This window comes from Euprymna scolopes, chromosome 6 (genome assembly GCF_053919585.1).
Source record: "Euprymna scolopes isolate OS-2025 chromosome 6, ASM5391958v1, whole genome shotgun sequence".
Taxonomy (NCBI): domain Eukaryota; kingdom Metazoa; phylum Mollusca; class Cephalopoda; order Sepiida; family Sepiolidae; genus Euprymna; species Euprymna scolopes.
Window position 1 is genome coordinate 7,942,968 of NC_136487.1, and position 22,619 is coordinate 7,965,586.

The 22,619-nt window shown below is 31.8% G+C and overlaps 1 protein-coding gene across 1 annotated transcript in view; it reads left to right on the forward strand.

Moving 5' to 3' along the window:
• Nucleotides 1–22,619, forward strand: part of LOC145277487 (dynein axonemal heavy chain 5-like) — a 690,378-nt gene that overhangs the window by 342,402 nt on the left and 325,357 nt on the right. The window contains exons 17-20 of the mRNA XM_080128869.1: nucleotides 9,597–9,860; nucleotides 13,290–13,735; nucleotides 15,600–15,801; nucleotides 19,508–19,743. Coding sequence (XP_079984995.1) covers nucleotides 9,597–9,860; nucleotides 13,290–13,735; nucleotides 15,600–15,801; nucleotides 19,508–19,743 — 1,148 coding nt within the window. The remainder of the gene's footprint in view (nucleotides 1–9,596; nucleotides 9,861–13,289; nucleotides 13,736–15,599; nucleotides 15,802–19,507; nucleotides 19,744–22,619) is intronic.

Genomic DNA, 22,619 nt, shown 5'->3' on the forward strand with positions numbered 1-22,619 from the left:
TTTATTTCGTTTTGTAATTGCTTAAAAAACTGGAATGGGATTTTAACGTTTCTTTTCGTTCTATGCTTTCTACTTAGTGAAACGCAATATGGACTTAACCTAATAAAAGGGTTATTATGCCATTTATTTTTTCGCTTTTCGCTGTGTTTTTTGTTTTTATTTTTCCGAACATGTTTATCATTTTTTCCATATATATATATATATATATATATATATATATATATATATATATATATATATATATATATATATATAATTTTTTCATATATATATATATATATATATATATCTTACACTAAGAGGTTTTTTAACCTTTACAAAAAAATTTTTAATTTTTATATTTTTTATCATTCGTTAGACAACTATTTAGTCAGCAAGTCATTTAATAACCTGCAATCACTGCATCAACTTGCTCTCTCGAATTCACTATAGTACTAATGGTAATTTAAGGGAACATCAGTTGTTTATCATGGAACACTGTTTCGGGGATTTAAAAACAAAACACTATATTAAATAATTACTCCTCAGAAGTGTTGATCAAACACCACCTCCCTTAATCTTAAGAAGAAAAAATGTTACAGATATTAAATCTAGTTTCCTCTTCTTAATTAATTTGGCTAGCCTATTCATGTTATAAAAATGAATTCATTACCTGTGAGATTCATCTGTTGCCAAAATCACATGGATATTTTTTTTTAATTTTACCAGTCTTGTATTTATAAGATTAGGATTAATCCATTTGACTACTTATAAACCTACTATGATTAGTACTTTATATATTTACATACTTATTTATTTAAAATTAAAAATATATACAGGTTAAAAATATTTATAAATATATACATTAATTTTTTTTCTTTTCTTTATATATATATATATATATATATATATATATATGTATATGTTTATATATAGATTTGTATGTAATATACTGAGTTCGTGTAATCCAGTAAATTTTCATATACCAATAAGTTTTAAGTCAAAAAGAGATGCCTTAAAAAGTAAGCTGCAAAATTATCATATTTCATAATTGAGCATTTATATATTGTGTAAGCAAAATCAAGACATTCAAAAAAGGTGTTGATATCAACAAAAAGTGTACTTCATTTTACGTTACAATTGTTTCCATGGCCGATCGACAATTTTAAACATTATATCGTTTGAAAATTTTCAAAAACCAGCATTTCTTCAGACTTTATGAATAAAAAACACTCTTGACAATAGATCATTGTTTAAAGAGAAAGAAAAAGAAAGAAAAAAAAAGGAAATTTCCCTTAACGGAAAAAGAAGCATGTGAGAAACATTTATCCTTGAGGTAACCTCCGTGAAAAGCCCATTTAAATATTAATATATCACCTTATTTTCGTATCCTTATTTAAGAACAAAGTCAACAGAAGTTTCCATAAAAACTCTAAGCCATTAAAATTTTTTTTATATATCCTAAATGTTTCTCACATGCTGCTTTTTACGTTAAGGGAATTTTCCTTTTTTTTTCTTTCTCTTTAAACAATGTTCTATTCTCAAGAGTTTTTTTTCTTCATAAAGTCTGAAGAAATGCTGGTTTTTGAAAATTTTCAAACGATATAATGTTTGAAATTGTCGATCGAACATGGAAACAATTGTAACGTAAAATGAAATACACTTTTGTTGCTATCAATACCTTTTTTGGCTGTCTTGATTTTGCTTACACAGTATATATATATATATATATATATATATATATATATATATGCTTATGTGTGTGTGTGTATGTGTGTGTGTGTTTGTTTATGCACGCATGTATATAGTTCCGACTTTCGGCTACTAACATAAAAGTCCCGCCCAAATAGTTGTACACAATTCTTTTTTCTTTTCACCTTTAATGAATACATTTATTAAGATAATTTGGGGAATTCCATAACACCTGCATTATATCGATAAACATGGAATTGAAAATGATATAAATTCCTTTAATATTATTCTTTTACTTCATTAGCTCGCGTTTTCACACAAAACTCCTCTCACACAACGCGCAATGCTTCAAGTAAACTACAATGCCTTTCTCATTATTTTTAGCTGTTTCCTTAGCAGCATTCTGCTAGTTTAATGCTGCAAGTTTTATAATTGTTTCAATTTCAATAAAATTTTGAATATTTGGAGGATATGGATAGTATGATTGTTAAATAGAAAAACATCAGCCACAAAGCTGATTCGAAATAAACTCGCATAAATCTTTTTGTTACCAAGGAAGACGAAGGGACTAAGTGAGCAAATAAAAAGACTAAGTGAATCAATATAATAATTAATACAGACACATACACACACACATAAGATGTGTTTTTATTCATACACACACACACACACACACACACACACACACACACACACACACACACACACACACACATATATATATATATATATATATATATATATATATATTCGACAAGCCTGAACTTGCTAAGCAGATGATTCGGGAATACGGAAACTTATTTGAATACTATAAGATAAAAAACACGCAACAGTTTCACAACATAAAAGAAAAACATAATGATTACTCTTCTAAATTTGTCGCTATCAGTCCATTATTATGCTATGTTTTAACGTGCTCATATATATATATATATATATATATATATATATATATATATATATATAACTTAATGTAAAAGGAAAAGAGAAAGATCAATTCCACAAAAGGAGACTTATCCGGATAATGCCAAGCTCAACAATAATCATTGGAGCTTATACAATAGGACAACAAGAGAATGAAATGAAGACACAAAACTATATATTGGTAGATATAGAATGGATCATTTATTGAACCTTACGCTAGACGCCGCGTCTTTCCCATGCTACCTAGCACCTTCTCTACTCTTCTGATGAGAAGCATTAGGCTTCGAAATGCCCTGGCATAAAGAGTCCCTTCTATCCCCCAAATTTTGCCTGTATTCCATTATTCAATAAATGATCCATTCTATATCTACCAATATATAGTTTTGTGTCTTCATTTCATACTCTTGTTGTCCTATTATATATATATATATATATATATATATATATATATATATATATATATATTTCCATCATTCTCATATATATATATATATATATATATATATATATATATATATACTAGACACCCGTGACCCGTTGAGTCAGTATGTTATATTAGCTATGGAATTCATGCATGAGCGTGACACTTGTGACGTAAAGAAAATAGTTTTATTTTACATAACAAAAACATTTCTATGAAAGTATATTAAAATAAGGCAAGTCACATCTGGGCTGGTGCATCTGCTGCTTGTCTCTCGCTCCTGGACAGGGTTCAAAAAAGAGTCGCCAACCTGATAGGTCCTGAACTGTCATCTAGGCTTCAACCTCTGTCCCATCGACGAGATGTTGCATCCCTCTGCCTGTTCTACAAATACTTTAATGGTGAATGCTCTGACGAACTGCAAACACTTGTACCTCCCCGACGTAACTACCCCCGACAAACCCGACAAGCTACTAAGTCTCATCCCTTTACAGTAGAGATTCCTAGATGCAAGAAAGCCTTTTACTCCAATAGTTTCTTCCCCAGAACTGCGGGTCTTTGGAACTCCCTTCCGGGATTCTGCTTTCCCAACTGCAATGATATGCAGAAGTTCAAGTGTAATGTTAACAAACATCTTTCTACTCTTCTCCCCTCATAATGACCCCGCTAATTAAGTCCCTAATAGTAGCCCCCTGCTTCAAAGTGGCACTGTGCCTTGTTTGGGGCGAAAATTGAATAAAAAAAAAATTAAAAAAAAAAATGAAATAAGAATATAGATTGATTTCTAAGAGTCGTTATGTTTATTATAATTGATTATTTTTGAAAAAAAACTTACAGTTACTGAATTATAAGTGGTTGGCCATACTTATAGGTAAATGTGCACTGAACAGATACCATAATACTTATTATATTTAAATTCAAATTTTGATATATCTGCATTTTTTTTTGTTGCTTTTTTTTATATCGTTCATTTCTGTATTACGTTTAAGTTATTTTAAACCCCACTCTTCCCATGTTAAATAATAATTTCGAAATAATAACGTTTATATTAAAGCGCCCCAATTTTTCTTTTTTTTTTCGCGTTTAAATTATCCAAATAAACAATTGTTAATACGGTCTGCTTTTTTTACATCGTTCATTTCTGTATTACGTTTAAGTTAATTTAAGCCCCACTCTTCCCATGTTAAATAATAATTTCGAAATAATAACGTTAATATTTCAGTGCGCAGGTCATGCGCGCATGCACAACTGGGTGTCGTTAACCGGAAAGTGGGTTACATACATCGTTACAAGATCATTTGAGCTTTATAATTATATATATATATATATATATATATATATATATATATATATTTAGCGTGCCTATATAGCCAGTGTGAATTTTTAAAAATATCTAATTTTATTTGCATTTGCGATAGAAATTATTTCTTACAAATGCAAATTAAGCTATATTTTGTAATGCACACGGATTTATGGACACCCTGTATTTACTCTAAAAACATATGTTAGTTGACTTTTTAAATTTGGAACGAAATAAAATTTAAGCTGAAAAATCAAACTGATTGCAATTCTTCAATTTCTTTTGTTATTGTTGTTCCATGTTATTAAGCTATAGACGTGCTGTGCTACAATTTATTTGAAATAAATACTTTAGCCGATCTTACAGTTATCTAATATGCAATCATTCTTAAAGCCACCTTAAAAGAAAAATCAGCTCAGAGAAATAACCATTATTCATATTTATATTCGGGAAGGGTTATCGTTTCATTACTTGCCTTTTATTCTTTTTTTTTGTTCTTAAGTTTTACTTCGTTGTTTTTTTGTTTTTATAGAAATCTGTTTCCATCTTAGTTTAGAATAGAGCATAATAAATGTATTAATAGAGAACATAGAAATTTTCACGTAATGGATCACATCAACGCCAGTCGGTAGAGTTGGAATATATATATATATATATATATATATATATATATATATATATATATATATATATATATTTCATTTATTCACATAAATTTACTATACGAAAGTATAGATTTATGCGTAAACTTTAAGTATTTACTTCAAAAGTGCTCAATACGAAACGCAGAATATTCAGTGTAGCTTAATCGCCACATATATATTTTATAAATTACTATATATATATATATATATATATATATATATATATATATATATATATATATATATATACATATATATATTCATCGGTTTGGGTTTTAGCTTGGTTGGATGACTACATCCCCTGTTTGATACGGAGTAGGTTTATTCCATAGTCGGATTTCACTGTGGTTTGCCTGATCTGTGTTGGTTAATTGACTTTTTGGGTGTAGCACGTTTGCTTATATGTCAGAGTACTCGCCTCGCATGCAATAGGCTGGGGCTTCACATCTTGATTTCGTATATGTCTAACTGATGAGCCCAACTAAGGGCGAAACTCGGGCCTTCCGGTTCGTTAGCTGTCATAGCTCTTGTAAGCTGCGACGTTGTTTGTGCCGTGGAAATAATAATAATAATAATAATAATAATAATAATAATAATAATATATAGATCGTATTTGATAGATTGATAGTTATTTATTTCTATCCGTTTTCTTTTGTTGAACGTTGGTGCTTGTTATTAAGCACAATAACTGTTAATTCTATTTCATTTTTGTGTAAACACAATTTATCTTGCTCGGAAGAGGAAGTCTTTCTTTTTTGGAATTAATGTCTATTAAAGATTTTAAACAATTGTGTCTACTTTCAGAAATGTTAGTAACAGAATTAAATTGTAATACAAATACATTTCGACATTAATAAATAGTAAATAACTGTTTTACGAAGAAAATATGCTGTGAAAACGATTAGTATATTATTTATTAATATTATTATATTGTCTATTTATTTATATCATTATATTGTCCATTTATTTATATTATTATTTTGTCTATTTATTTATATCATTATATTGTCCATTTATTTATATTATTATTTTGTCTATTTATTTATATTATTATTTTTTTTTTTTTAATTACATTTTCACCCCAAACAAGGCAAATTGCCACTTTGGTGTAGGGGGCTACTATCAGGGGCAACAACTACTGGGGTACTATGTAGGGATTTGGGCAGCAAGGTGTCGGTTCACGTTACACTTGAACTTCTGCACGTCAGTACTGTTGGGGAAGCAGGGACCTGGAATGGAATTCCAGAGTCTTGCGGTTCTGGGGAAGAAACTATTGGAGTAAAAAGATCTTTTACATCTAGGGACCTCTACAGTGTGGGGGTGGGATCTAGTAGCCTGTCGGGTTTGTCGAGGGTGCTCGCGTCGTGGGGGCACAAGTGATTGCAGTTCATCAGAGCATTCACCACTAAAATACTTGTAGAAAAGGCAGAGGGATGCAACATTTCGTCGATGGGACAGAGGCTGAAGCTTAGATGCCAGTTCAGGGCCTATCAGGTTTGCGACTCTCTTTTGAACCTTGTCAAGGAGCGAGAGACTAGTAGCAGATGCACCAGCCCAGATGTGGCAGCAATACTTCATACATTGGCGAATGGTGGCCTTATAGAGGTACAGGATACTTTCGGGTGTTAGTAGTTTTCTAGCACGGTAGAGAGAGCCTACCTTTCTTGCAGCGGCCCTGGCAATGCCTTCAATGTAATTGTTCCAACTCATGTTTCCTGTGAACGTTAGGCCAAGGAGTTTGAAAGATGGACTCTCAGATAAAGAGTCGTTGGCCATTGCTATTGGTGGTAGAGAGGGTTTCTTGTAATTATTGAATGAAACTAGTTTAGTCTTGGCAGCATTGAACGCGACCAACCACTTTTGTCCCCATTCCACTACAGATTGGAGGTCTTCCTCTAGTGTTTCTGCCATTTCTTTAGAAATGTGTTCATTCGTCTTCCTGTCGTGTCTGCCATAGAGTGTAGTGTCATCAGCATATATACCCATCTCAGAGGCAATGTTGTCGGGGAGGTCATTTATGAATATCAGGAACAATAGAGGTCCAAGGATAGAACCCTGGGGCACTCCCGCATTTATATCATATTGTTTAGATGTGCGACCGTCGAGGACTACCTGGATTTTTCTCTTATCTAAGAAGGATTTAATTATGTTTAGTATTCTACCAGTGATACCGTATGATCTGATTTTACTGAGGAGACCCTCATGCCATACCCTGTCAAAAGCCTTAGATATATCTAGAGCTACCGCTCTGCCTTCCCCCGCTTTGTCCAGTGATTGGTATATACGTTCAGAGATCACGGTGAGGATGTCTGCTGTGGAACGGGCTTGTCTAAATCCATATTGTTTGTCAGTCAGTAGTTTAGCATCTGTAAGATGATGGACTAGAGCATGGTTAATTATGGTCTCAAATATTTTGGCAAAAAGTGGGAGGAGGCTAATGGGGCGATAATTTGATGGGTCTGTCCTTTCGCCAGAATTCTTGAATACTGGTACAACAGAAGCAGTTTTCCAACAGCCCGGAAAGCAAGCTTCATTAAGACATTTGTTGTAGAGTTTGGAGAGAACTGGAGCTACTTCGGCTGAGCACTTTTTTAATAGCACAGCTGGGATAAGATCGGGTCCACATGCTTTTGAGGTGTCAAGGTTTTTTATGATAGCATGCACCTGAGCAGGGGTGGTTTTCAGATCGTCTAGTGTGGCGTCTGTCCGCATAGGAAAGTCAGGTAGGGGGTGGTTGGAAGGGTCCAGTGTGGAGTTTGAGGCAAACCGACTGGCAAGCATGTTAGCCTTGTCGGTTGCTGAGGAGACAACCTCGTGATTGTTGGTTAGTGGGGGAATTGTTGATTGCCCATTATTTACTACACTGTTGTAGATTTTCCAGAAGTCTCGAGTTCCTAGTTTTTGTGCTTCGATGCGCTTTTTAGTGGTTTCCGTAAATTCTCTCTTAGCTGTTGCTATTTCTTTCTTAACGTTATTTCTAGCTTCTATATACTTCAGTCTGTTTGAACTGGACTTATGTCGGTTAAACCTACGGTATGCATGCTGCTTTTGAGTAATGGCAGTTGCACAAGTCGACGTAAACCATTGGGGAGAGTGGGGCTTACTATAAAATTTCCGCATGGGAACATGCGCTTCGATTGCAGTTTTGAACCAGTCAGTGGTCTCGTTTGCACACTGTTCAGCAGGGAGAGAGAAAATATTTTTCCATGGAGCATCTCTAATTAGTTCCCTGATGGCTTCCCAGTCAGCCTTATTATAATTATTATATTGTCTATTTATTTATATTATTATATTGTCCATTTATTTATATTATTATATTGTTTATTTATTTATATTATTATATTGTTTATTTATTTATATTATTATATTGTCTATTTATTTATATTATTATATTGTATTATATGTGTGCTTGTGCAAACAATTAGTATATTATTTATTTATATTATTATATAGTATTTACTCTTAAATGTCAATGTCGAATCAGGACACATGACACGTTATTCGTAACTTTCTTTACATAATTTTTATACAACAAATTTTAATACAAATCAAATTCGGTTAGACATTTCTATTATTAAATAGCAGGCCGCTCGGCGTTGCCCGGTTTAAAATTGCGTATATTATATTTTGATTAATGAAGAATTCTTAATTAGTATAAATAGAAATACCATAAGTATTAAACGTAACGTTAAATTGCTTTTAAAAACGAAATAAAAAACGGAAAGAAACTGAAACACGTACATGCGAGTATTATGGGTTTTTTTTCAGTTCATTTCTTGTAAGTAAAAAAAGATACTCGAGCTGATATCGAAACCAAAACCAAAAGACAGTGAGTCAATTGCGATAACCATTAGTCCAGTTTGACACAGTCTTTAAAAATGGTTTTCAAACCTACTTATTTTTAACATAATAATGATAATAATAATAATAATAATAATAATAATAATAATAATAATTTGAAGGATTTACGCAGGAGCATTCGTGAAACAGTTGACAAACAGATAAAAACCGATGATCCCTTCAAGTACTAATTTTTATATTTTCACCCCTTATCAGCCTCTTTGTCTGGATGAAAACGGATTAAAAGTTTTCCACATGTCTGAATACCCTATATACCAAATTTCAAGTCTGTAGATCCAAAATTCGTTGAGTATATAGGTTGAGAGTTGTCCTCACACACGCATTATCACTTTTATGGATATATAGAAAACTTCGATTTACCTGTCGTTGCGGGAGAGTCATTCCGATATGAAAATCATTTTCTTTCTAATACGACAAAACATTTTGTTTATTGTAAATTATACTAAGTAATATTCTTACTTCGTTATCTTGCATTAGTTAAACAGATTTGCTTTCTCTCCAAAGGACAATACTGTTGTGCATATTAAAAAAAAATACATTACATAACAAAATTCATAACAAAACGCTTTTTACATAATGACATTTCACAGAAAAGCAGTGAATTCTACTAAAAATGGCACCGTTTAAAACGCTTCGCTTGGTTTTATTTACAATCCTGCTAATAATAAAAATGCAAACAATAATACAGAAAAATGTTCTTCACATAAAGACAATTAATGATTAAGAATATTGCCATTTTTTTTAAAATTACAATCTATTTTATTTCCTTTAAAAGCCAATCCACAGGCAGCAACAGGTTCTCGTCTCTCAAACATCGATAGCAGACATGGTTCGGCAAGATCTAGGCCCTCATCAACCAGAGCCGAAATTGTGGCCAGGCGTAAACAAGAAGCCAAAGAGCGTATCGAAGAAGAAGCCATCGAACTACTGAACCATTTCAATCATCGTAACCTCGATGCACTCCTCAAAGTCACCCGGAACACCCTAGAAGCGATTCGCAAAAGAATATCGTCCAGCAATTCGATGTCGCTTTATATGGGTAAGCTATATGCTACACATATATTATGGTTACCTAAAAAGCTATAATAATATCCCGATGTTTTCCTGGTTACTGTAATTTAATATTTAGTTGTAAAATATAACAAACGAATGAAGAGGTACAGGTAAAAATCTATTATTATAAGTTATATAGTTCTGATTTAATGAACGTTTATTCATTTTATGCTTTGTTTTTAAATAAATTTTAATTACATAAAAATACATTCTTATAAGTTCAAAGACCATTGTGTATTTACTTGTATATATACGGGGTGTCACAAAATAATGTGTACATCCTTTCAGTTGTTATAACTCGTTCGATTTATTGGTTTGTACTTGCAAACAAGATTGATAGAAAAATAGTAAAAAAAACACATTTAAAAATATTGTCAGCAAAATTAATAAAAAAAATCTTAGTTTTCTTCAATTGCTTCAAGTTTCCTTCGTTGTAGCATTAAAATGGATTAAAAATTGATTAATGTTTTTGTTAATTTTGCTGTCAGTCTTTTTAAATATATATTCTCACTCTTCTATTTTTCTATCGACCTTGTTTGCAAGTTTTTTTTACATGAGCATCACCACTTATCAAGACGAGGAAGCCACTTAAGGTTTGGTTTGGATGTTTTTGTTTTACGGCATATCAACCTTTTTTCAGGTTATTTAATGCCGAATCTAGTTATTTTGAGGAACGATTTTTAATGGGGTATATTTGTTTTTTTAAGTCGGATTCTATTCAACCCATAGTTGGGACCCTAACAGGTACTACCACTCCGGGCCAGAGTGGACCTGGGAGCAATGGCAATTAAAGGGTGGCTCCACACTCCCGAAGGCCCGCAAGCTGGGGCCTCACCACTGGATATAGTTTTAGGTCATATCCACGACCCCACTTAAGGATAAAGGTTAAAGAGTATACAGTAGACAATTGGACAATAAAGTAATCGTTAGTCATGGAAATTCGGTAGTATTGTTAACTTATATGGAACGGCTCATCAAAAACTTGTTTACGTTAGACTTGAAGAGAACCATATTGTAGTCAGCTGGAAAGCAGGAAAACGGAAGACAATTCCATAGGCGTGCACTTCTTAGAAAGAAGCTTTGTTCATGGAATCTACGTTTAGGTTTAGGCACAGATAAAAAGTGGGGGGGAGTTATTGATAGTGTTTTCTGCTAGACGAGTGTTTCTTGTGAAAGCTTGGCGAGGGGGAACCATAGATTGGAGCTCAGTCGAGCACTTGCCATGAAAATAACGATAAAGCAGAGACAAACTCGCAACATCTCTTCTGTGAGAAAGAGGTTGCAGGGAAGAGAAAAGGACATCCCTTACGAGGCTACGAAGTCTATTTTGAACTCTATCAAGGTAGGACAAGTCCTTTCTAGCAGCTCCTGCCCAGATGTGGCAATAGTACTTCACCCTGGAGATACCTGGCTCTTGTATAGATAGAGAATTGCATCAGCAGTGAGATATCTACTGGATCGATAGAAGGATCCGACCATTTTTCCAGCGACCTTGGCAACGGATTTCATGTATATGTTCCATTTCAGATCAGGAGTAAAGGTCAAGCTCAGAAGCTTGTCAAAACATGAGGCCTCCCCAAAACGAGAGCCATTCATTTCAATTAATGCCAGATGGGGATCAGAGCGTTGATGATGTAAAGATAAAAGCTTGGTTTTAGATGCATTAAAATTAACCAACCACCTTTTTCCCAATTGTACCACTTGCTCAAGATCAGAGGAGAGAGAATCAGAGAGAACTTGGTCGTTTACGAGTTATGACAATTCAAAGGATGTTGCCTCAGTTTAAGATTTTAATTCTTATAATTAGTCATAAATGTTCAATATCTGACCCAGTAACTCATCGCTTGCCGAGGGTGTGTCTCTAACCCTCTTCATCTTTCATTTTATTCTGCTTGACATCAGTTATCTTTTAAATACTGTATCTATCACTAAAAACACTGTTTCTAATCTTTTTCCCTCTTTGTTTATTAACAACATTACTTTGGGTAATTTAAGAATGCTCATAAAATCAACCCTAATCCTAACCCCAACCCGTTCTGCTCAATACAGTTTACATATCATAACGAACAAATGAGCCTACAAACGTTATAATATATTAATTCCGGTACTTTAGGATATTTTGCTTCGATTGCTATTCTCATGCTCTGCAATTGTTTCTTTTTCCTTTTCGTAGACTACATGTTTTCTTAATATTGTAGTCGCACAAAATACATGTTAAAATATTCATCAATCTAGAGATTGGGTTTTGTTTGCAAAAATCAATTTTAATTGCAATAGTTAGCCGTAAATAACTTATCTCTTGTTAATTCCGAGTCTATCACTTCGTCTTTTACCTTGTTCGGTTTATTCTGTTGACAGTTGAATATAATAAAGACCCCCCTCTCTCTCTCTCTCTCCCTCTCTCTCTCTCTATCTCTCTCTCTCTCTCTATTAACAAATATGATCAAAGTACAGACTAGTTTAACAGTGCTCATAAAATAAACTCTAAACTTCACCCCAACTCGTTCTTAATTTATACCGTTTCTATCACACTTTCTTCTGTAACCCTCTCTCTCGATCACTCTGTTGACAGTTGAATATAATAAAGACACACACACACACTCTCTCTCTCTCTCTCTCTCTCTCTCTCTCTCTCTCTCTCTCTCTCTCTCTCTCCCTATTAACAAAGATGATCAAAGTACAGGCTAGTTTAACAGTGTTCATAAAATAAACTCTAAACTTACCCTCAACTCGTTCTGTTCAATGCACGTTTCAGTATCGTGAAGAAATAAACTGCAATATATTCCCGGCGGTAATTTCTTCAACTGTGACTCATTTTTATTTCTACAATTGTTTTACGTTTCCTTCGTTGTAGTCTTAAAACTGATTAAAAGTTCATATTTTTGTTAATTTTGCTATCAGTATCTTTAAACGCGTATTCCTACTCTTCTATTTTTTTCTATCAATCATGTTTGTAAGTACAAATCAATAAATCGAACGAGTTATAACGATTCAAAAGATATACACATTATTTTGTGACACTCTGTATATATATACATATTTTGTTAAGACTCACCAGTGTAGCTATATACTATTCACACATTGGCTTTATACCATGAGCATCGGATTCAGTCATCATTGATTATTACGATTTTACGGTCTTAACAGACGTGCGCCCCAAAACCACTACGAGGGTGAAAAGGAAATGTAATTGTTTTCTATGTTTACGATATAATAAGTTTCTAAGAGGATTCGATTTCAGATGAAAGTTCTTACATATTGGATAGACAGAACGCATAAGTAAAATAATAACATTTAAATGAATTTCTTTTAATATACGTGGACTTTCCTCAGATCATGCTAAGATATATTAAAATGAAAATGGTGGACATTTTATTTTCGCAGCCTTTTTCTCAAGTATTCATTTCCTTTTTAGAAACGCAAAAATATGAGTCGACCAAGAGAGAAAGTCGGCCATTTTTTCGTGCCAATGCGATTTTGGCCATTCCGCACATTACTATGCAACCAGCTCTGGATGAGGTCCAGCAGTCAATCAATAAGGCTGTGCACATGATCATTGGGGTCTCCAAGCACGTGGCACTTTGGAGCAAACAGCGGCAAAGAGGGGATAAATTCAAAGAGGATCTCATGACGACCGATTTTCGGGAAAGAAAATCTAGTTTTGTGAGCAATACTGCATCGGAAAGTTCCCGGAGTGATATGTTCACCAGAAGCAGTCGTAGTCGGATGGAATTGGAAGGTTCCACCAATTACTCCAGTGTTCATCACTTATCGAAGAGTTATTATAAATGTGTCTCTGAGAATAAAGACATATCAAAAATCGTGTCTGTCCTTTCAACGGCCATTAATTCGACAAAAAAAGTAAGTCTTCTTCCATTGCCATTTCCGCAATTGCGGGTTTTTTTTCTTTTATTCATTGATTGAAACGTGATTTAAGAGGATTATATTTAATTTAATGCTTATGAAGAAGAGACATAAAAAGAATTCCAGTACTTACAGAGATTCCTTGATTTTGATGTACGTAGCCACCCGAACGCTCGCCAAACAGAACAATTCTCTTTTGCAATTTATTCTGCATTTTCTTGCATTTTCCTTATATTTTTCCCAAGCAATTTTCTTTTTTCAATTTTATTTTGTCGTGAAAGTAAGATTGCGAATGGAGGCGGAGATCGAAAATATTTGTAAAATCTTTATTTATTATTTTTTAAATTTTTATTTTTATTTTAATTTTATTTTTATTTTTACTTTTATTATTATTATTATTATTATTATTATTATTATTATTATTATTATTATTATTATTATTATTTATAAAACGCAACGGGGTCCTCACCAATGACAGTTACCGTTTTCCACAGAGTCAGTCTGGTACGGTTCTAGCGTTATGGACTCCACGATCGATAAAAGTTATAGAATTTCTGTACGTACCGCATAGAAGTTCCTTGCTAAACCGTTCGATGTGTCGCTGTACACTGAAGATCCTTACCAAACAGGTTTGTGACGTTATTCATGGTCACCAAACTGGTTGAGGTGTTGTTATTCATTGGAGATCCTTGCCAAACGGGTGGATGTGTCGGTATTCTTGGCGAGAAGACAAAGAGAAAGAAGCAAAACAAAAAAGAAACGACGCTCGCCGTTTGCAGCGATATATTTAACATAACGACACAAACCGTTTTTTAATCTCCTTAATTGACCATGATACTTCGTTGTCCTTTTTTCATTTCGAGAATTCTAAAATTTCTTGCAGACTATTGTAACTCGAAAAACTAAAAAAGAATGTTCGTCTTTTACTTTATTTAATGCTACAATTTCTACAGCTTTTATTTAATGTTTTATGCTTGAGAATTAAAAACAGTATTCAGTACGTGCTCGCTAATTCCTCTGTGACTTTTTTGACTCGATTACTAGTATTTATACAAACTGTTTGTTTTTGTGTTGATTTTAACTGGACAACACATATGTGTTTATTTTTTTAAATCAATAGACATTCATAATATTCTCAACACACAGGAATTGAAATAACTAATTTTACATTCAACTTATATTCTATCAGCGTATTTTTTATAATCCCAATTCTTCCTAGCAGGAATAATCTCAAATAAAGATCTCTATACTAAAAAATACAAAAGCTAGTTTTCGAATGTTAGAAGTTGTTTTAAAGAATAGAGAATATACCATAAAATAAAGCAATTTTATTAATATGTAAAATGTATGTGGTTTATTGTAACTTTATTTATCGAATCCTTATTTTTCTAATCTAGTATGCATGAAAATATAAGAAACTGATATTAGTTTAACATTTCTTTCGTGCCTGTTTTACGGAATATAATTTTTCTTTGATTCTTGAAATTATTTCATTTGTGTTTATCTTCGTCGAACATTTTTTCTATCTGGTTTGTAAAGACTATTTTTATTAGAATCCCAATATGTATGAACATATAATAAAGTATATATATATATATATATATATATATATATATATATATATATATATATATATATATATATATACTGATCAGACTATTGTACTAATCTTGATTGTTATTTGAGCAACGTTTCGGTTGGATTGTTCTTCGTTCGTATTCAGGCATGCCTGTTTCACAAATAACACTCAAGATGAGAACAATAGTCCGATGAACACAAGCAATATAAACAATCAGCCCTCAATTCAGAACTTTAATATAATAAACTAATATTAGTTTAAAAATGTATATCTCTTTTTTAGGATGTAGTAAGCGCATTGGAACAGTTTGATCACTATCGACCGATCTGGGAACTCGATCGAGAGAAAGATCTTGAACAGTTTCTCAAAGATGATCCTCGATTGTCAGAATTTGAGAGCAAAATACGTTACCATGAGAAACTAGAGAACGAAATAATGAACGAACCGGAATATTACGACACAGGACCGATTGCTTTGTACACCGGTTAGTATGTCTCACGATACCCATTCATCTCTGGTCGTTGGTTGTCAACACTATCACGGCCAATCAACTCAGACATCAATTACATTTATATTTGAAGTATTAATAAGAGATACTTTGGCTCAGGTTATGATGCATTAACTTCATAATAGAAAATGATGCTTTGCAATACGTTAAATAATCGATAGCTGGTTTTTGAAATATAGTGAATACATGAAGTTAATTCGAAAAAAAAAAACAATACTATTAAACACAAACAGCCATGAAATACGCTTAAATCTCTATGGAATATAATATTGTGCCTAATTTCAAAATATTTAATAAAACAACTTGGGTGCCATCAGCTAGAATCAAAACCAAAACATCTAGTACTCCAACCGCGTTCCATTACGGCAAATCAACTCGCATCTCAACTACATTTAAATTTGAAATATTATTGCGATAATTTTATGTGCCGAAACTTCATAATAGAAAATGATTTTTTGGAATTGGAATTCGTTTATTAATCGATAACCGAGAAATGAAATATAATGAACACATGAATTTAATGTGGAACAACAATATTATTAAACACTAGTGGGTACAGCCAGCCTTTTCCGATCATAATAAACGCTTAAATATATTTTAACTCTTGCAGATTTCGTATTTATTATTACAGAGATAATTCTATATTAAATATTATATTCTACCTAAGATTAAAAAATTACTCAAGTGCCTTCAGCTAGAATCAAATCAAAAGCCTTTAGCACGCCTGTCGCGTTCCCTACCCTTTGAGCTATCGACAAATAGTTAAAGAACGATTTTAAATTAACCCACTTTAAGCTATGAATGAATTTGCGCATGCACAAAAGTAATAGGAATATGTTTACAAGTTGAAATTTCAACATATTTCTAGCCGTCGGTTAGTCGGGAAGTTGAAATGAAGTTTGCATTTCAACTTACCGACTTCTGTACGCGTTATTCATCCACCCAAAATGTTACTTATTGTAAATCATCTTTAGTGTATGATTACTATTTTCTGTACACTTCCATGTTATGTGACCAGCAGTTTAATAGTTTATTGGTTAAATTTTTTCGCAGACACACACATACATACATCTACTGTTTTATTTATATAGGTAAAGCAGGAAAATATATAATATGCTTCGTGAATTTGTGTGAAGTAAGCCACATTTAATAAAAAAATTCGTAGATCATGAATTTAAACAATTATCAAATTTCTCATTCCTATTAGTTCACATTCTTCTGGTGAATTGAATCTGATAGTTAATACTTTTTAAGTAGATTATAGGGCCCACATGTAATTTCAGTATTCGTTTAGATAAATATAGATATTCAGTATTTTTTAATGTATTCGTTCTAATATATATTACTTGTGAATGTTAAGTCGATTACTTTGAATTTTTTACATTCAGGCAAAGTGCTATTAGCCATGGCTATCTGTAGTGTAAGAGAGAGTGCTTATAATTGTTAAAAAATAGACAATTATCTAAAATGTTAAATACCATTCTCTTAATCGTTAAAGACCATTGCCTTAATTATTAAAGACTATTGTCTTAATTGTTAAAGACCATTGTCTTAATTGTTAAAGACCATTGTCTTAATTGTTAAAGTACATTGCTTAATTGATGAAGACCATTGTCTTAATTGTTAAATAGTATTGTTTAAATTGTTAAAGACCATTTTTTAATTGTTAAATTAATTGTCAAATACCATTGTCTTTGTTGTTAGACCATTGTCTTAATTGTTAAAGATCATTGTTTTAACTGATAAAGACCATTGTCTTTATTGTTAAAGACCGTTGTCTTAATCGTTTAAGACCATTGTCTTAATTGTTAAAGATTATTGTCTTTATTGTTAAAGACCGTTGTCTTAATAATATAGATAGCATTTAATGTAACCAACAGTTGTTTAGTTTTATGTTAATACAGACTGGGGTCAATTTGCCCACATATCAAGAATAGAACATGGAGTCATCAGCAAGTATACACATGCCACATGAAATCGCATTAGGTGTTCGTTTCTGAAAATCCGGTCCAATAAAGAACCAATGATCGATCACTATGGCACACTCGTGTTCATATATTGTTGTTTAGATGTATGGACACCATGAACCACATGGATTATTCTTTTGGGGATATGAAGGGTTTGGTTATATTAACTTCATCCAGTAATATTGTACGAATTAATTTTATGAGAAGATTTTCTTATCGAAAATCTTGAAGTGCATCCAGTAGTGAGATTCCTCTTTAGAGTATATAGAATTACCTTCAGTTGTCATTAATGTCGAGTATGTTCTAACCTGGAAATGCTAGCACATTTTAAGTTTCAAGCCATTGGTCAAAAGACTTTATCAATTACAGACTATTGATTTGCAAATTATATGCATAAAAAGAACATAAAACCTCTTCGTATACAAATAAATCCTCTAAATATTAGAAATATTAAAAGTTGAAACATTAATCTTTTTTTCGAAATAAATAGATTCGGTATTAAATAACTCAAAAAATGTTGGATAATTTAGATTATTCCGACTATTTCCAAAGTCCGGTGATGTAACGGATACGATATTAGGTAAAATTTAGTTGTAAATGACGCTCTTCTGAAGGTTAAAGGTTCAATCCTGAGTGGGGCGATACTCAGAATAAAATTATTAATTACTTAAGATTTCTAACATGGCTTTCAGAAGGAGAGCATGATACTTCCTGGGGATTAAATAACGGTTTTCGTGCATATTTCCGAGTTCGATAGAAAGATTTTAAAGCTTGACAGAAAGATTACTGAATTTGACAGAAAAATTCCCTGAAGAAGATCTGGGATTAAATCGCTCGAAACGTAATGCGAATAACATCCAATATGGAAACAGTAATCCGAATTATCAAAATAATCCAAATTATCAATCCTCATCTAAATAATTCATAAGCATTAAACTCAAAATGTGTTAATATGCCTTAAAACAACTAAAGTGCTGTATATATATATATATATATATATATATATATATATATATATATATATATATATATATATATGTGGAGGAACATACATACTTACGTGCATACATACATATATGATGATTGCAATGTCTTGTCAGACGAGTGCCACTTCCTCAGACACTTAAAGTCCACGATCCCAAAAATGACTTCCATCGCCACAGGACCATTTTAATAGACAAATGCCTGAGAGAGTATCTATACAAAGATAATGTTACAGAGCCTTAGCTTTGTACGATAGCTAAGTCTTCCCTTGGTTCAAAATGTTGAAATCCAACAACAAGCAAGAGCAAGATAGCCAGCAACAAGTTAAACTGCAGACCAGCTTAATGTTCCCCCACCAGACTTGTTTGGTGATGAGGGCGGCTAGTCTCGCTGGAGGATTAAAAACAAGACTTTCCAAAGGGCGAATGAACCCTTTTTCTAGCACCGTGTATATTTGTGTGTGTGCGTGTGTGTGTGTGTATATATATATATATATATATATATATATATATATGTGTTGGGGTGGAGAGGGCTCCCGTAAGCAGTGGTGAAGGCAACCTTTCTAGGAGAAGTAAATCTCTGATAAAAAAACATACACATATAAGTGCATACATACGCACATACATACATACATACATACATACATACATGTGTGATATGAACGTCGTAGAATGTCTAATGGTTTTAAAACTGATTCTCGTAATTATCCCTTTCTGTTTTTATTCTAACAGAAGATTTGAAAGTGGGATTGCTGACGGAGACAAAAGCCTGGCGCCTGTATTATGGCCGGGCTTGCAATGTCAAATACCGAACAGATATGGAGGAGAACGTCGCCTTCATTGAAGACCTTGGCAAGCGATTGTCGCGACCAATAAAGGACTTAGACGACATCCGACATTGTATGGCGGCGCTGAAGGAAATTCGAGAAAATGAAATCCGAATCGACATGAGCATTGGACCCATCGAGGTAAGGTTATCAGTAACATTCAGTCAAACACAATACAACGCTGGTGCATGAATCAGAACACGTTTTTTTTTACACGTAGATAGAAAACACGCACACACACATAAGTGTATCTTTACTTATATAAATTTAGATATATGTGCATATGTTTATACACAGTGAGCCAAACGTAGGTGGACAGTTAAGTAACATTTATTTAAAGATCACGTATACGTACAACTATATGTAATAAGTAAAATATATACATGTTTCATTAATATAATTGTATTATTACATATATTTGTACATATACGTAATCTCTAAATAAATTCTATTTTACTGTCCAGCTACTTTTGGCTCGCCCTGTATATATTCCTATTAAAGGATTAACTCTTAACAACATAATTAGGAAATCATTATCAATTTTGAAACGCAACTGTTAGGCGTAAGTAGTCGCAATGTGAGTTATATTTTGCTTAATTAAGTTTTATACAAACAGATAAAGAGAGATGGAAGCTGTTCGGTAAATTTCAAATGCTACTGATTTTGTGAAATTTTAATAATAGCTATTAGAAATCTACTTATAAAAATCCCCAAATATCATTTTTCTTAGAGTATTCTACAGGGTATCTTTATAGCGTGGCATAATTTTGACACATCAACTCATTTGAAAATCTAAACTTTTCTATCGAATTGTATGGAATTCGATCCATAGTCATTAGAAACCAAGGAAGCAAGATTCTCTGAATTTGAATTTCTTTTTAAAACAGCTTTAAATCAAGCCTTCAATTTAGACATTTCGAGAATCAAATTCATGGGATGCATTTCGATCAGAATTCAAATAAGTATTCTAGACATAAGATGAAGTATCATTATATCTATATTTTAACAATTACAAATCATATATGTGTGTGTATTATGACGATTTAAGCCATTTTTAAAACTAAATTCCAAATAAACTTATTATAGTTGTTTACGGCTGTTTCACGACAGTGTTTATTTTAAGTCATACAATAATATAATATAAAAAAGCATATCGTCTCAGAAACGATCTTATGCAAAACATTTTTATGTTAAATATTAGGAACATATTTAAAGTAGTACCTCGTAATATTACATATACACACACACACACACATATATATATATGTATATATACATATATATGTAGTCATATATATTTTATAAATTACTAACTAGCTCGACCTACGTATTGAGCACTTTTGAAGTAAATACTTAAAGTTTACGCATAAATTTATACTTTGTATACTAATTTAGAGCTAGTTAGTAAGTTATAAAATATATATGGCGATTAAGCTACACTGAATATTCCGCGTTTCATCCACTCTAGGACTCTTCAGGCTTATGCGCGAATATAAAAACGACAAACAACCACAAAATTCAAGCATAAGCCTGAAGCGTCCTTGAGTGGATGAAGCGCGGAATATTCAGTGTAGCTTAATCGCCATATATATTTTATAACTTTATATATATATATATATATATATATATATATATATATATATATATATATATATATATATATATATATATATATATATAGATTAAATAACTAAAAGTTATATTCTAAAATTCCTTTAATTTAGTTGACTTATACAATTCTGGACAGTATCTTTTTCGTAGCGCAAAATCAATCACTTAATTATTATATCAATCAGTGAATCTATTATGCCCTAAACTCATCAGAAGAAACAATAACAACAATCAATTCGTCAAAAGGAAATGAAGTATTTTCCCTGTGAAGATGAATATTTTATATAAATATAATTAGCTAATGAAAATAAAAAAAATAAATAAACTTGTTATATACGCTTAATGAATTTCGATAATGATAGCATATAGGATGGCAAAATATATCTAAATTAATATTTAATATGAACAATGAAGGTAAGTATGTTTATATATTTCACATAATAAGAGTATTTAACTGTAGTGATAAAAAAGAGCGTACATCTATATTATACAATTAGGTGTCAAGGAAAAATTAAATATTAAATTAGTATAGGGCATAGTAATATATCATGATATCATAACGTCTAGTTTGATAGTTTATAAATGTTAAAGTTAAGTTTGCTTTGATCTAAGAATAAAAGTTATATGATGCAACAAGTGATTGTTAATTGATTGATAAGTAGTTTCAAATGTATAAGCCAGATGGTTTAATTGTTAGAATGAATGTAAAACTCAATGTTATAGTTATAATAAGAAATATCGATTGAAAATCTATTAAGATAAACTATATATTTTCTTAAAATATATATTCATATATTCAATTATTAGTTAAATTTAAAAAAAATAAAAAAGAGGAGGAGAGAAGAAAATATTATTATTATTATTATTATTATTATTAATAATAATAATAATAATAATAATAATAATAATAATAAATTAAAGTACATAGGATAAGGGTGTTTAAAGTGTAAGAAAAAAATCCGAGTTGGATATGGTCTATAATTTTAGGTTTAAACAATATTTGTAAATCTTATTAACTTGCATTAAAATTAGAATTAGTTTTCACTTAAATATATATTCATTTAATTATTATATGAATCATTATGAATTTTGGAATATATCTTTTTGTTATTTATTCTCTATATTGCTCTGTAATTACATTGAGCTTCTTAAATAAGGATTGGTATATATATTATAAGAAAATATATTTCTACAGAAATATATATATATATATATGTGTGTGTGTGTGTGTGTGTGTGTGTGTGTGTGTGTGTGTGTGTGTGTGTGTGTGTGTGTGTGTGTGTGTGTGTGTTTATTTTAGAAGATTTCTTCACTTGTCAGGTCTTTTAACCGTCATGTTTTAAATTTCATCACCACACAACATTCATAAACAGTTCATTCTCTATTGTGTTAACGCAGGTGCGCTG